Below are 15,979 nucleotides of genomic sequence, written 5' to 3'. Positions count from 1 at the left end.
AACACCGACAAGCCAAAGTTCGTCGCTTTCTTGGTATTTGTTTTTACGACTGCTTCATTTATCGCACAGATTTTGTCTTCCGATAATGTCTCGAAACGAGACGCCATCTTGGCTCCGGTCGCAAAATAGTGAATAGCCAAGGATACTCCGAGTTACGGGAGCCAATCAAAACGCAAGAAAATTGCAATTCACTGATTTAGCGCTATCCACCTTTCGAACAACTGGGGCCTGTCCTGTAATAATTTTACAACCATCGATTTCTACAAGTTCATGGTCTTTCGTATTCACCGTTTATCTCCATTTTAGTCAATCTGTTTTACGTTGGGGTTCCTGTGTGTCACCTACAGATAAATCCCTTAATTCTCTCTTACATGCTGCAGTAGTAATCCTTTCGTTTCCTTTCCACTTTTTTTTTTCGTTTCAGTCAATCAGTTTTATGTCGGACAGTCTCTCCCTCGCCCCAACCGAAGTCTATTACTCCCCGTCCACCACCCCCAGGCGAACGTCATTGGTTAGTTCTGTGGCGATGTCTGGACGCAGAGCCAGCACGGAACTGTGGGAACTGCCCGAATTTGGAGACTCGCCTGTGTCTTCGCCGCCAAGGACTCCACCCCCAGAACCAACACCGCCCTCCACTCCTCCTCCAGTAAGTTTATAGTTATTCTCATTCTCTTTTCAAAACGTCCTAATAGGAAACTTTTGCACGATGACGTTATTTGACTTCAACTGCGTGTACGAGAATCATTCAGATTGTCGTTTTCATGTTCAAATCAGGGTTTTTTTTAATAAAACTCAGTGGGATTGACAACTGTAAGTAATGATCCAGGACGGACGGAAAGCAATTTCTTCTGTTATAGCGCAATACGCTTTTCTCACATAGGAATGTTTTTGTTTGCACTCGAAGAAGAATGCATAAACCTACAAAAAAGCAGTTTACGAAATGAAATGTATAAACTTCATTTTTAAAGATTGTTTTTTTTGTTTGTGCTAAAAGAGTTCGACCCATCATAGGAGTTGCAAACAACAGCCAAGAAAAGTTTACAATTTTACGTGTTCCTCACATAGGATTTCTGTGTTAGTTGTACTCAGGCAAGCTTTTGTTATAAGGAAATTGGTTCGAAAACTAAGGATCAATACACAAGCTGCTTTGCGAATATTTCGTAAAATTTGCAGTTGAAATCAGTAGAGACAATAGTTAGCACCTTTTTGCATTCCGACGTGACCATTACGCTTGGTGCTTTCCTTCTTATCTGGACCATTACTTAAACAAGAAAGCATTAGTAAGGAAATGAAAAGAAAGAGAAAGTGTGACGTCACGTTACCATGGTAGCTGAGCAACGATGGAAGATGTATGGCCTATCACACTGTTCCTGAGTGTAATTATGCACAGGAAAGACACGTGTTTCATCTTTTTCATTTTTCTCTTTTTTAGGAAGAGGAATCTCAGGAGGAGCCTAGTGAAGGTACTGTAACCTATATTGTTTTCCAGATTTCCCATGTGCTAAATGAATGGACAGCGCATTGTAGACTGAGGGAGCTTACGTATATGACGTTGCAGAAGTCGCAGTTGTGTGAAATATCTATCTTTGGGGTCCGTTACTAGGAGTATCCGTCTGATAGGGGTGTCTAAGTTCGACTGTGTTTATGAATTCACTTATTCACAAACCTTGTTGGTAACATGAAGAGCTCGACCTACCTGGAACTTTTTCCTTTTGAATTTAAATGCCTACCTGCTTGAAGACGTCTGCTATTTTCTTTGTTTGCAACGAAGAAACTGGGAAACGTCTCCAAGAAGGCTATTTAATGCCCCTCGTGAGTTGGATCCTGTTGTTTAAGGACAGTAAGTGCGACAGTCAGTTCAGGAGCCGTATAACAGGGAAACGGAGACATCCAGAGACAGTCAGCTCTGTTAGCTAGCCACTATGATCAAACAGTAACTGTTAAAACCTCTCTTAGGTGAAGAAAACAGTGAAGACGAAGCGGAGCAAGACGAGGGCCCCTCTTGTGGTCAATGCGCCGATTTGTTGCAAAAAGATGGGAAGAAAAAGTTGTCGATCGTTCCCAGCTTTCGAAAACCAGGGGGACGGATTGGTAATATATCGATCGACTCCAGGTCCTTGCGGTCGGCACATGGAGGTCCCGGATATGCCGCTCCTGTTGCTCGAAGAATGGTAGTGGAGAAACCGGAACCGAGAGCTGTTAAGGTTGGGGCTGAAAACTATTTAAAACTATTTGTAAAATATTTAAAAACAGCAACAACGTTAACCCCACCTCCTCTCCAAAAAAGCATTTTATTAAACCAAAACAGAAATTGTGCTTTGTACTGTTTGACAGTTGACAGTTGACAATCATTTGAATCGACAGTCTACTAATGTATTTCCATCTGCAAAATGGAAAACAGTGGATTTTAGGGCTATAACGAACACCACCTCAGATTTTCAGCCAGTCATGATTGATTTCTGGGATTCAGTTAGTTTCCTGAATACGAGTACATGTTAGGATTTCCCCAGTCCCCCCACCCCCACCCCCCACCCCCACCCCCACCGCAACCCCAACCCCTCTCCCAGAAAATAACAGTACACAGTAGCAGCAGTTAAATATTTGTTGTTATACTAACAGCATTTTCTATTTTCGCAGCTGAGGCGAACACCGAGACCAGTGTTAAAGAAAACTAAAAAAACCAAGGAAAATGCCGAAGAAGAAAACACCAAAGAAGCAGAAAACAAAGAACACGATAAGTTACAAGTCGATCAGGTGACTGCAGGAGTCAAAGAGGAAGAACAAAACGAAGACGCTGTAAAAGATGTTGAAGACGAAGATGTTTCGCGCAGATCTCCGAATGTTGTAAACATGCCCTTAGCCGCGCAAAGGCCTCTCATTCGACAGGACACAGTCGATTCTCAGTCCGGCCCTGGAACTAGTTCTATACCTCATAAGCAGCAATCTCAGCAGTTAATACAAGATGACCAGAAAACGCCCGATAAAGAAAGTCCAAAAGGTTAATTGATTCGTGCTTTTGTATTTGTTGTTAAAAATGTCGATCTTGTTTGAATAGCTTCTACATCACGATAAGGATAAAGGCAATTTTACTCTCTTAGGGTAAAGTAAGAGGTTTTAATGTATGATATGTTTTATCTAAGATATGGAGGAAAACCTTGGAAACATCGGCTAAATATTTGACGATGGATGATTGCTGTCCTTACCATGATATGCGATGATCTTTCTTCAAATAATTCTTACCATGATAGTTGCACCATTCCAACGCAGGGGTGGCTTGGGTCCCCTTACTCAGCGCTCAGAATCATTTGTGCAAACCTTTTTTACGTTCTTCCTTGTCTAAAAATGTCGTACTTTATGTCGTTACTAGGCTTATGTTGTTTTATCGATCACTGGGTTTTAATACTTTTGAGGTGAATAATTTTTTCCTACGCAATGTAATGTCTGTTTGTGTCACTTTAGAAATACGAGGGATGGAGGAAAAACACGTGTATCCGGCATCTCAAAAATTGACCGATGGAAAGGAAGTGAAAACTCAGTCACTTGGGAAAGATTTCTCCAGAAAGGATATAGAGGAAAATCAAACAGAGACTAAAAATAGGCTGGAAGGGTACGAAAACGAAGAAGGCAGAGAGTCTCAACAGGTGCAGCGACAAGAGAAACCCCCAAAACGGGTGTCGGCTGAACCTAATGAAGCTCCGCTTATGACATATGTAGACCCCCATACTGGGGAGGTGTTAAAGAGGACTGAAAACGAAGTTCCAAATTCCACCGAGGTGCTCGAGCCGTATGACGAGTGCGGAGTCGATGACTTCGAAGACTCGCATGCAGAGGGTGGCTTAACTTCTTTCCGCAGCAAGAGAACAGATCGGGGAGAAAAAAGTGTAAGTTTTGCAGCTCCTGGGCTAGATCTTTTAAGACATCCACGCCGAAATCAGAGACAGTTACCTAATTATTATACTTCAGGGAGAGATTCACCGACCCTTAGATCGCCGAATAACTCAGGAATGGTGTTCAAAGAAACAGTTGTACCAATTTATGAAAGCAACAGACCGGGTGATCTCTTCAGCAGAACTTCTAAAAACGCCAAGGGCGTGTCTCCGTTGACGATATTTGCGCTTGCCAGGAGCAGACGCGAAAACGCCGCTAAAGCGGCGATAGAACGAAGGCACTCAGCGGACGGACGATTGCGAAAGAAACAAGGAGGAACTGGAAATGCTAGTTTGAAAGGTGAAGACGGTAATGTAGATGACTTTGAGCTCAATGAAGATGACATTGCGCGGCTTATGGATAAAATGGATTTACAATCGCAGACTGATGACAGAGAGTCTGTTAGCTCCCTAAGGCCGCCAAGTGTTAGGAAAAGTGATAGCACATTAATGCGTTGGTGCATAGGTGCACTCAAGAAAAAAGAGCGGGAAATTATGTTTCCTCCAAAGCCGAGCCGACCGAGCAGTTCTCCAAGTGCCGTGAAAGGAAAATCGTTGAAGCAAGGAGCAGGTAGAATATGCCTTTTTCATGTCGTTGGCGAGTTTGTTTGTTTGTTTTTTTTAATTTTTGAAGGTAGTAGTTTTATTTCCTAACACGTTCTTACTTTATGTTTTTTATTTTTATTTTTAATTTTACTTACAAACAGCGAAAGGATTAAAAGCTTTACCACAATGATTGCGCGATATATGTTTATAAATCCAAAAAACTATCAGACTCCTGTTTACTCGACTTCATGAAACCAGAAAGAGATGCAGCTCTTGAAAGGTTAAATTTTTGGAGCGGGAACCAAACGAGTTCCCTGACTTTTCGTTATGCAAGGAAAAGGCATTAAGAACCGCTTAAGACCCTATTAGTAACCTCTTTCGTTCGGACATTACGGGGAAATTTCAGACCTCGGTCTTAATGAGTAGCATGTATTGTTATTTTCCTATAATCCGATTGGTCAACTTCGTCTAAGTGGCCCCGGTTACAGTAGTCTCACTGTAAAAACATATTGCATGCAAAACTAAAACGTCTTTTACACCGTCGGTGTATGAGTCTATCATATTTTTTTGTCCGCCTTTTAATGCTATTCTACGTGACAGGTTTTGAAAAACATAGAACGAATTTTCACGGCCCTTCGAATTTATGGCATAATTCGAAAACGGGTGTTAGGAAAAAAAGGAAAAAAAAAACTAAACTTTTTTTCCCGACCCGGGTTTTTACTTCCTTCATTTTGACATCAGGAGAAGGGTATACTGAAAACTGCAAAAATGTTTTTGTCTTTAAACCCGTCAGACCAGATCCCTAAATCTTGTGATCTTGCCTAATTTATTCCTACTTAGCTTTTTCCAATTCCCTTTTTTCTATCACAATGTTATTGTAATTAAGATTGTTTGTATGTCTTTTCGTATTTTTTTTTCTTCCTGTATCGCCATACCTGTGTTTTTAGATGCTTTCTTTTCCATGTTTTTTTTTCGGCTATCAAAGATGACGCTCTTCATCGGAATACCTTAGAGTCTGAGAAAAGACCAAAAACCGCTGACACCATTCGAAGCAATGAATCGAGCAAGGAAGAATTTTCTGTGTTTCCTTACGAACGTAGCCCATCAACTAAACAAAAGTCAAAGCATACACCTGACCAAAAGGACGCTGCATCCGTCAAAGCAAGAAAATGGAGACAGGTGTCTTCCGACGAGGATGGTAAGTACGAAGGCAGGAGCTTTTTATTTTGGTCCTCACATGTAAGATCCGACATCGGCGACGGCAACGAGGTGTCAAAAAAACAGTAGATTTAATAAGCAAAACAAAACCTTAACATGTGCAGCAAGCTTTTTCTGTACATTTCTTTGCCGTTGCTGCACGACTACCACGTGAAAATGCCTATTTTCACGTTCGATGGAGGACGTAAACAAACAACGACGAAAGTTTCTTTGTCTTTGTAAACTTGGATATGGTTCTTAGTAATTCAACTCTAGGAGAGCTTGCATACATTTAGAAAGGTAATTTGATTGGAATAATCGCCGCCGTCGCTGTCCGATTTGGGATAATGGAAAGCACAAGTTGAATTGTTGGGTTGAAAATTAGAAACCATCTATTTAAACCCCTAGAAACCAACATATTTTGATACAAAACTATTTTTCAAAGTTTGCTATTTTGTTTGTTTACTTTTTTTATTTGAAGAGGATTTTTTTGACGCTTACCGTGCCATGCGTTCTAGTGTTGGGCTTCAAGGATCGGACGAGGTTAGTAAAACCATTGAGTCAATTATTCAAACGAAGTCTAAAGGGGTAATTACATGAGACCGGGACGAACTCGGACCGGTATGAGTTCGTATCACGCTCCATACATTTCTTTTCATGCGTTTACATGGGACTTCGTGTCGGTCGCTGACCCGACATGAGCTATTTTCGTACCGGTCCGAGATTGTACCGTTCTCATGTAAAACGGAAACGAATCTCAGACCGGGTCCATAAATAGCATGTTTCTTCACTAGGGATATTTTTTTCCCTAGTGGGGGAACATATATCACTACGGATATGTGTTTCCCTAGTGGGGAAACACATATCGCTAGGGATATGTGTTTCCTAGGTAGGGGAACATATATCACTAGGGATATGTGTTTCCCTAGTGGGGGAACACATATCGCTAGGGATATGTGTTTCCTAGGTAAGGGAACTCATATGACTAGGGATATGTGTTTCCCATGTAGGGGAACACATATCACTAGGGATATGTGTTTCTCAGGTAGGGGAACACATATCATTAGGGGTATGTGTTTACCAGGTGTGGTAACACTTATCACTAGGGATATGTGTTTCCTAGGTAGGGGAACATATATCGCTAGGGATATGTGTTTCCAGGGTAGGTCAACACATATCACTAGGGATAGTGTTTCCCGGGTAGGTACAGTGCTTCACAAAAAAGAACATGCGGGGCATGATTAAAACTATTTCTTTTTCTCTTTTTCTTTTTGAACTCTTTTTATCATCCATTTTTTTTCGCTTTTTTCCAATAATTTACTGGCGGCAAAAACCTTCATTTATCTGGTGAAAGGGCCGGTTGCCGGCGCATTTTGACAACCTTGGTGTACGCCATATGCCATCATTAAACTGTTCAAGATAAATGGTGTTTACATAAAAGCGTTCGGGAAACTGAAAATGGCTGAGAGCGTGGTTTTGTTAAACACTGGATAAACTCCGTTTAAATAACTGGCCTATTATGTTACTCCTGCGGCCATCCGCAGGTTCCCCTTTGGGTTTTGATCCTTCTGTGCCCTCAATGGGGTCCGATAAATTTAAGTTTCACTGTATGGAGATAAGGTGATGATAACTGTGGACCCTGTTATAGTCTTCGATTGACGCATGAATTTATCCGAAGCTTAGTTTTATTTATTTATTTATTTATTTTTCATCGCAGGACTATCTAAAGAGACTTGTTTCGAAAAGCTACTCCGAAAATGAGAGGTACATTCTAATTCTTATAAATTTCTATGCTAAATCGCCTGAGTTAATGTTGTGTGTACAAACACAAAACAAGGTTGCGTTCCAAGCTAACGAACCGATATTAAACAAGCGACTTCATCATTAGCCTGCGACCGCAAACGTATTTCCGAAAAATTCGGAGGGAGAGCAGCAACGACCGGAAGTACGTCTGTGGTCGCAAGCTACTTCATCATCAGCTTTGAAACCCTTTAACGGTCTTCGTGATTTACTTATGCCCTTGTCCCTTCTTCTCACCACTATCCGTCAGCACGATAAAGAAGTGAAGCCATGAGAAGTAGTTGGCTTCTTAATACATTTAGTAGTACCTCATGACTTCCTTCGCCGATGCAGTTGTCTCTTTCGTTAACGGTCGCTGCCATTTTTAAGACACTTAGAAAATTTTTGACCTGTTATTGAGAGCGTTTCTATTAAAAAGAAAGAAAATCGCAACCCAAGGTCGAACCCGGACCCTTCGTATCCAATCTCTCTCCCTTACCCCTACAGTACCACAACAACCGCCGAAGGTGCGAAAAATTCTAGCACATAAAATAGCAAACTGTCTTTCTTAACTGTTACATCAATAACAGGTGACCCTAGCCCTTTCCGTAACTTTTAACGTAAATTCAACTTGGACTTCAACGTGATTCTTTCAAATTTATTGTGACTTAATCCAGGGATTATGTTACATCTATCATGACTAACGGCCTGGTTACCAATGGTGGCTTCGACCGTTCAAAATGGAAATGAGCGTTAACGAAAGGGAAAAAGGCTTCGGCGATGCGTTATCTGCCGTGGTTGTGAAATGCTCTGCTAGCCGTAATGGTCTTTTATTTCTTTTTTTTTCAGGGTAACAGACACACGAGAAATTCCCACAGTGGAAACAAGCGACTACAGTGGAAACTGGCAAAGCAAGGCACTAGAGAGGTGAGCTTAATTTCACAGTGTTAAGTGGAAAGAGTTGATGACTTTCAACAACTGTTTTTCTGCTGCTCCTGTTTAGGGCTATTCGGTTAAAGAAACAACGCCTGGAACGTCAGAAAACTGCTACAGAGCGAAGACAAGCACTTGAAAGTAAACAAAAAGAGAAATGGAAAGTCTCACACCACTCGGAGTGTTCGCAAGGTCAGTCATTCATTCATTCATTCATTCATAGTTTATTTGGTAAAGCAGGTTAAATTAAAAGGCAGCTAAAGCTGATATGGTTCTGCTGATAAACGATCTATTGATGATATACAAATAAAATTAAAAAATATACAGAAAGTAGGTATATAAAAAGAATAAATATACGGTCGTAAGATAAAAGACTAAAAGTTGACAACAATTAAAATACTGTTTCATCTTGTTAAAATTTATATTGTCGAACAAGGGTCTATTTTTCTTAAGAAGCTTTTTAAAAATGTTAGACTTGGTGCTCTTTTTAAATTGTTTGGAATGGAGTTCCAGAACAAAGCTCCCCTATATCTTAATGAATTCCTGCCCACCCCTAGGTTAAAGCGGGGAACCTCAAACTTAATGCTGTTGCGTAGATCATCACAGCAATTGCTACTACTAAAAAGCCTAATTATGTTATCTGGTAGCTCAAATTTGTAAACTATTTAAGTTCCTATAATGACCAACATCAATTTCCCGCCAAAATCTCTGAGCGGGCAATTAACACTGCAATATCTATAACTTCAGAGAGCACTGAACAGCGCACTGTTACCCGCGAACGTTGACCGACGACCGCCGTTACAGAGAGGTTCAGTAATGATGACGTCAGTAATGTAGGAGCTGTTCGTAAGGTGTTTCCTCATTGGTCGCAGAAAACAATAACACAATTCCTATCAATTTCCTTAAATCATCAAGAGTAAAGGTTATGAGAATTGATGAAGTGATCACCAAGGTGAACATTCTTTGATCTTCTATCAAATTCTGTCAGCTAATTCGTTAAGAAAATGTGTGGAGAAAAGTCTGGAGAATTTGTCTGTGGTTATTGGGACTTAAAAGGTTAAGGCTATCTCACAAGGTTACTGCCGTTTTAGGTAAATTCCGTACTTAAGTTATAAATAAGCTACTTTAAACAGACACGAAATGCTCCCGTAAAGGTATAGACTGCAAAACAGTCGGTTTTTTCTCAAAATCAGTAAAGAAATCGGTAAAGCGTGGCGTAAGAGTCGTACGCGCGCGAAGCGCGCGAGCCTCGTTCCAGACCTCCTGTTTGACAGCTCGTGCGTACTTGAAAATGCAAAAATTCGGACTGTTTTGCAGTCTAGTAAAGGTATGAAGAAGATATCATGAAGGTAGCTTTTACTAATAATATTTTTTTGGTGACTTACGTACGTATGCGCTGTCATTAAAACTTGAAAAAACAAACAAACAATAAAATAAAAACAAAAACAAAACGAACAAAAAAACAAAAAAAAAAAAATCTGGCCTAGTTTTTACAAGTTTCATTTCAAGCCCATCCCTATCATCTGTAATAGCAGACAACAGGAAACAGTTTCAAAGCCTTGATACAGACTTAAATAATTCAACTGTTGTCATTATTTTTGGAACGAATTCTAATGCTCGAAGACACGTTTTAGTAAATATAGTAAATAATGCAATATTGAATAACAGTCGTGACGCACTAAAGATTTAATTGTCGGGCTAGGGATGTGATGGGTGGTAATTTAAGACCAGATGAAGACAGTAGATGAACGCACGAAAGTAAAATCCGGCTTTAAACTCCGACTCGACAACATGCTTGGCAGTCTGAAATTTCAGCCCTCTCCACCCCCTTATCCGTAGGGGGCGCAGGGGCGATAGGCGGGTTAGGGGGGTGGAGACCGCTGACGTTTTAGTCGACCTGCTCGGAGGAGGGCCGAGATTAAGATGCAGTTATATGTGTTGAACGTCTTAGTTTACTCTTGATGTTCATTTTCTGAGTTGTTTTCAACCAACATTGAAGAAATCACCTACGTCTTTCTTTCCAGACACGTTGTCTAAATCTGAGAGCGTGATCGAATTCATTACACCACCCCCTGCTGCTACAACACGCACTGCCTCACCCCTCCCCCAGCGGGATCAGCCTCAAACGCGACTTATAAAAGAACAAGAGTTGACAAACGAACAGCCTTATCGTCTCAGACTGAACCCTCAATCAGGTGGCCTGGGGATGACTCCACTTGCTCGAAATATTAAAACCTTAAAATCAGGTGAACATCACGTGTCTGATATTGCTAATGTCTTGCCAAAGCCTCCTCCGTCAGCCTCGATCCCGAGCAAATGCAGGTATGTGTTTCCCAACCTCGTGTTCAGGGCTTGAGAGTGTTTCCCGATCGTTAAACCTACAGCCATCACCAGCGCAACTGCGTTTAAACGATACATAAAAGCAGGGTTCTCCAGAAAATATGAAAAGTTTAACTGTGGCTGGATTATCTCAGTTGGTGAAGCGCTTGACTGCAGAGCGGTAGGTCGCGGGTTAAATTCCCGGGACTGAACCAACACTCAGGGTCTTAAAATGACTGAGAAATGATGGTACTGGCTTTGCCCTGCAAATGACTAGACCTTCGCGTGGCTCGGTCGCGGTTCCGTCTCCTGTAGGAGACTTAAAAATAGTGTCCCCAAATAGTGCTTTCGTGCTAAATTCATTAAAACTCAAATAAAGTGCTTTTTTTAAAAGTAGATAATATGGTCGGCAATAGAGGAGAGTCGAGCGGAGAACCTTTTAAACGGCGCAGCAGCTGCGTGTGGGGGCAGGTAAGGAAAAGTCCTCCCCCCCCCCTCCCTTAAGCCTTTTAAAAGGAACACCTGCGTATGGAGGCAGGCATGGAAAGCTTTGCCCCTCCCCTGCCCCCGCCCACCTGTATTAAAAAATTTTAATTTGGGGGATCCTGACAGCGCGGCACCCACGTTCAGACGTTATTTGCTTTGTCTCTTTTTAGTCGATATGTGTTAGTGGTGCAACCGGATGTTAGACAGTCTCAGGTCGAGGCCACCACGTTGGAAGAAACTCTTTTATTTCTGCGTTTTCCTAAGTCACGTGTACGACGACGTCACACCAGCGCGACTATTCCCAGGACTCTCTCAAATCGAAGCTTTCACGTAGAGACTAGTTTTGAAACGTGACTGGATAGCAGTCTGTCCGTAAAAATGCAATTCTTGTCAGGTATATTTCTAGAGAATTTTATAATTGATATCTTAGTTACATATTGTGTTGGGACATAAGTGAAGTGAAGGTAGGCGAATGTAAAACCAATTTCTATGTATATATGTATTTAAATTAAAGTTCATGGTAGCCTTTTAGTCAGATTCATTGCTTTTTCCTGTCCATGATGACTTACCTATCTCTTACTCTTCCTTCATCCTTCTTTTTTTTTTTCCTTGTTTATCTGTTCATTTCTGTTTTTTTTGTCCGTTTGTTTGTTTGTTTTTGTTGAGACCCCTGAATTATGGGGTAAACGAAGAACGAAAGGAAACGAAATAAATGCAACCCAATTAGGCAAACCAAAAAATAAATGAATACGCGATTCTTTGTATTGAAATGTTTGCTCATTAGGTAGGCAGGATGCCTATTGTATAGATGTCCCTTTCTTCATCATTGTCGAATAAATTAAACTGACCTTGAGGAAGATGCACAAATAATTAAACAGTTGTACTTTGTCAATGGCTTAGCTGTGTCTGTTTATAAAATACGCCATTCTAAGTCGAAAACGCCAGGTGCATGTTTTGCTACGGAATTAACAGAATACGGATAATATGCGCAATGTTTTGCTAGTAATTCATGCTCAGTTGTCAACCCTACTTACTTAACTTACACCCCATTTTAAAGGAAGATGCATTGTAGATGTTATTTACATTTGTTTTGTTTTTTTTTTACAAAAAGTAGACAAAATGATATTCATTTAAACAGTGTTGATCCATTAGTTGGTAGATCAATTGCTGTCCTTATTTTTGAGTGCTTTACTTTGGGTTGGACGACAATTTTTAACTACCAACGAGCTTACGCTTCAATCTCTTAAAGTGCAATTTAGTCATTAATGTAATCAATTATACTGTTTTGGTAATTGCACAATGTTGGTTGACATTAATAAGTCCAGGGCTGGAAAAAGTCCATCTCTTCATTTAAATTAAATGTTGTACTTCAATGAGTTTGCAGAGAGCTTGTCTTATTTAAGACAGCTATTGATATGTTACTAGTGTTATAAATAATGTATTATTTTGGCTATCTGAATGACATAAGCTTTCGACCACTTATTCATTTTAGTATAGTCAAATTGAGATCTATAAAGTTTGCTCGATGGAGCTGGTGTCGAATTTTAACCAAGTCGCTATCATCTTGGTATCGATACTACGAACTCACGGGCATCAGTGTAAAGTCACGAGTCGCACAGAGCACGGCCTGGTCCTTTTTGATCATGTGTACAAGTCGTTTACAGTACCTCGACTCGCCGCCTGTTACAGCGCGTGTAATATCGAGCCTTCTTGCCAGAGTTTGAACTACAAGCTTGCTGACAAGATTTGCCAGTTTAATAATCAAACGCGGCGTTCCAAACCCGAAAAACTGAAGTTCGACGAGAGCTTCATTTTCGCTGAGAATCCAGATCGTGGTACGTTTTTCTTTTTTCTCCAACTTTCTGGTACTAGATGTCTTCATTTTCTTTGCCTAATATTTGCGTTCAATCTTAGCTATGTTCGGATCTTCCGTAAATGCTGCTAAGTCTTGCCAACATATTTTGGAGGTAGGAGATTCAATGGGAAATGGAGAATACTGGATCGACCCAGAAGGGAATGACAATCCATTTAAGGTGTTTTGTGATATGAACACCGATGGAGGTGGGTCTGTGATAATTTGTTTCCTTACCCTATCTAGTACTTGTTGGTATTTATGTTTGATTGTTTTGTTCTTTTCTGTTTTTTTTTTTATTATTGTTATTATTGTAAAGTCTATATTTTCTTGACTTCGATGACTAAAGGGTTAGACCAGAGCATCGAAACTTGGTAAAGAAATATATGTTCATGGAAGGTTTGGGTAAAAAGTATAGAATAATTAGCACGACTTGTTTCCCATTTTAAATCACGTTATTCCACCCACAAAAATACAATCGCCATTTTATTATTGAGAATAAGGTCTTCTCGTTGTCCCCTTTATTTTAGTGAAGTTTCCGTTCTTCTTTTTGGCCTCAGTTTTTGTTGCAGTTGATGTTTGTTTGTTTGTTTGTATCCTTTTTTTTGTGGAACGCCGTTAATTCTACCATTGTTGAGCCACGAACTTCTGGTCCTATTGACGGGTGGTTGTATAGATGGTTTTCACTGTGACGTCATCAAATTGTTAAGTCGAAATAGCGAGGTTTTACGAATTCTTATTTACACCAGGTTGAAGATAAAAAGTAAATCTTTGTACAAGTTTCCATTTCCGTAGCATGTTTCATTTCGAAAATACAGCAATTTGAACTTCGAGTTTTCACAGTGCGTGACACCAAAATAGGAATGCTGTCTTGTTGAAAAAAAAGTCTCTCCTCTTGACTTTCAGCAATATAACCACTTCAAGTATTAGAAGATATGTTTATGCGAACGCACGCCAGTTCTCGAGTGAAAAGAAAGAGTTTTCATAGAAAAAGTAAACTCCAGATGTTTTTGTTGATTTCCAGCGGCCATATATATTGGTGCACCGAAACGGTGCACCAATATGGCGTCTCCATATACAAAGCTCTACAAAGGTGCGTGAAACGTTTCGCCAAATAACTCAGAAACTATGGGCCACAAAGACCTGAGACTTGGCGAAATTGTTTATATATTAGTCTTTTAGAACATTTCATTTTCTTGGTTTCTTCCACAGGACGGTTTCCAATTTATTTTTTTGTTGCGTGACAGTGAAAACGATCTATTAGCGTGGTGTCAGGTAAGAAAATGACTACGTTTATGTCAGAAAAATGTGGTCTTTATGAAAAGGTATATACGAAAAAAAAAAACGGTTGTGGTTTTGTGATATCCGTAATAACGAATAACCAAGGTTTCGGTAAGTGTTATGACTCCTTGATTATCCAGTATACTACAAAAACCGAATGTGAAGTTTTGAAGAAAATAACTGCAAACACACCGTCCCACGGAACAAGTATTTTGACATCGCTCATGAAAATCATGCGCAACCTACAGATAAGTCCAATTACAGTCTAACCTCTCCTAACGGAAACCTCTATAATACGGACACCTCTCTATTACGGACAGTTCGTTTGGTCCCAGAAATGCCAATACTCATACATTCCCTTCCTCTATAATACGGACAAGTCTGTAAAGCCGACAATTGGTTCTGTCCCTTTTATGTCCGTATGAAGGAGGTTTGACTGTATTATTCATTGAACTCACCATCTGCCTTCTCTTTGGCTAAGAGCCTACAGCTGATTTTGGAAATCAGCGCAACCCACAGATTAGTTAGTTATCTGTTGCATCAGTTTATGTTCCTTGCGAGGGAGTGTTTGTGGTTATTTTCTTCAAAACAATGCATTGTATAATAAAAAAAATTATTAGATTCGGTTTTTGGTTATATCGTAAATAATCAAGGTCTCGGTAAGTGTTATCAGCCTCGGCTTTCGGCCTGGCTGATAACACTTACCTCGACCTTTATTATTCTAGATATCATAGAAACCACATCCAATAATTGTTTATTATCTGCAAACACATAACTAACTAACTTGTAGGATATATGTTAATTTCCAAACTTAACTGTAGGCTTCTTGCTAATGAGACGACAGGAAGTGAGTACAATTTATAATAATTTATGTAATGTCCTTTTTTTATTATTATTATTTTAGGTGGTTGGCTTATGGTTGCAAACTTTGTTATTGAAGACCCTTCTTCCCTGCCAAGCTGGCAGGCCGAATCTACTTACCGAGGAATCAGTCACTATGACAACAACCATATGGGGATCGAGGCGAACGCAATGAATCAGTTAAGAGCGCGTTTGCGATTTAATGAGCTGCGATTTCATTGCAGTAAAAAGGGCAGGAGGACATTCCATGTGAAAACAACTATCGACGGCAAAGGAGAAGCGGTGGTAAGTTACTTCAGTACTCAAATTAACACCTTACCAGCGTCGTGCAATTCTTACGTTCGCCTCGAAGGAGATACTTCCGAACTAGCTTCACGCTGTGCTGATTGGGCAAATGGCGGTAAATGGGGTCATTCAAGGGATAATGGACAGCTGCGCCTATTAAACTACGTGGCTTATATCCCAAATCAGCATCACTGGTTTGTCGGCATGTGGCTATGTGATGACGATGACTCAGATTCTGTCTTGTCCCGTGGGGACTTCTGGAAGGTCTATGTCCGCTGATGCCCGGATCATAGCTATTTGTCAACTGTAAAAGTAAAGAAAGACAAATAAACATTAAATTTTTGTAGCCCACTATTAAGTTTACATGAAAAGGTCGTAATGCCAGCTAATTTTTATTCAAACCAGCACCTGCGCACCTAAAATAAATTGATGATCTCACAGTTTATATGCAAATATATTATGAGTCTTGTTTCCAGGGCTCGTTGGTGATGGGAGAATACAGTAATGTTCAATA

At 40.2% G+C, this 15,979-nt stretch overlaps 2 protein-coding genes across 2 annotated transcripts in view; both read left to right on the top strand.

The window, feature by feature from the left end:
- LOC140923213 (uncharacterized) overlaps nucleotides 1–11,740 on the top strand; it is a 29,717-nt gene extending 17,977 nt beyond the window's left edge. The window contains exons 24-35 of the mRNA XM_073373291.1: nucleotides 425–646; nucleotides 1,433–1,463; nucleotides 1,957–2,204; nucleotides 2,638–2,998; nucleotides 3,460–4,497; nucleotides 5,458–5,670; nucleotides 6,151–6,212; nucleotides 7,387–7,433; nucleotides 8,298–8,375; nucleotides 8,452–8,573; nucleotides 10,406–10,703; nucleotides 11,357–11,740. Of these exons, the coding sequence (XP_073229392.1) occupies nucleotides 425–646; nucleotides 1,433–1,463; nucleotides 1,957–2,204; nucleotides 2,638–2,998; nucleotides 3,460–4,497; nucleotides 5,458–5,670; nucleotides 6,151–6,212; nucleotides 7,387–7,433; nucleotides 8,298–8,375; nucleotides 8,452–8,573; nucleotides 10,406–10,703; nucleotides 11,357–11,540 (2,904 nt within the window). The 3' untranslated portion in view covers nucleotides 11,541–11,740. The remainder of the gene's footprint in view (nucleotides 1–424; nucleotides 647–1,432; nucleotides 1,464–1,956; nucleotides 2,205–2,637; nucleotides 2,999–3,459; nucleotides 4,498–5,457; nucleotides 5,671–6,150; nucleotides 6,213–7,386; nucleotides 7,434–8,297; nucleotides 8,376–8,451; nucleotides 8,574–10,405; nucleotides 10,704–11,356) is intronic.
- Nucleotides 11,741–12,579: 839 nt separating this feature from the next.
- Nucleotides 12,580–15,744, top strand: LOC140923620 (uncharacterized). Its single transcript, XM_073373693.1, has 2 exons — nucleotides 12,580–13,248; nucleotides 15,216–15,744. The coding sequence occupies exons 1-2, from the start codon at nucleotides 13,103–13,105 to the stop codon at nucleotides 15,742–15,744; spliced, it is 675 nt and encodes a 224-aa protein (XP_073229794.1). The 5' UTR covers nucleotides 12,580–13,102.
- Nucleotides 15,745–15,979: the final 235 nt, after the last annotated feature.

The sequence above is a fragment of the Porites lutea genome, chromosome 13, assembly GCF_958299795.1.
Source record: "Porites lutea chromosome 13, jaPorLute2.1, whole genome shotgun sequence".
In the NCBI taxonomy this organism is placed as follows: Eukaryota; Metazoa; Cnidaria; class Anthozoa; order Scleractinia; family Poritidae; genus Porites; species Porites lutea.
This window is presented reverse-complemented; position numbering and strand designations above follow the sequence as displayed.

Coding starts and splice junctions, on each gene's coding strand:
- LOC140923620 (XM_073373693.1), top strand. CDS start 13,103: ATGTTCGGATCTTCCGTAAATGCTGCTAAGTCTTGCCAACATATTTTG. Junction 13,249..15,215: donor GATATGAACACCGATGGAGG/TGGGTCTGTGAT, acceptor TTTTATTATTAT/TATTTTAGGTGGTTGGCTTA.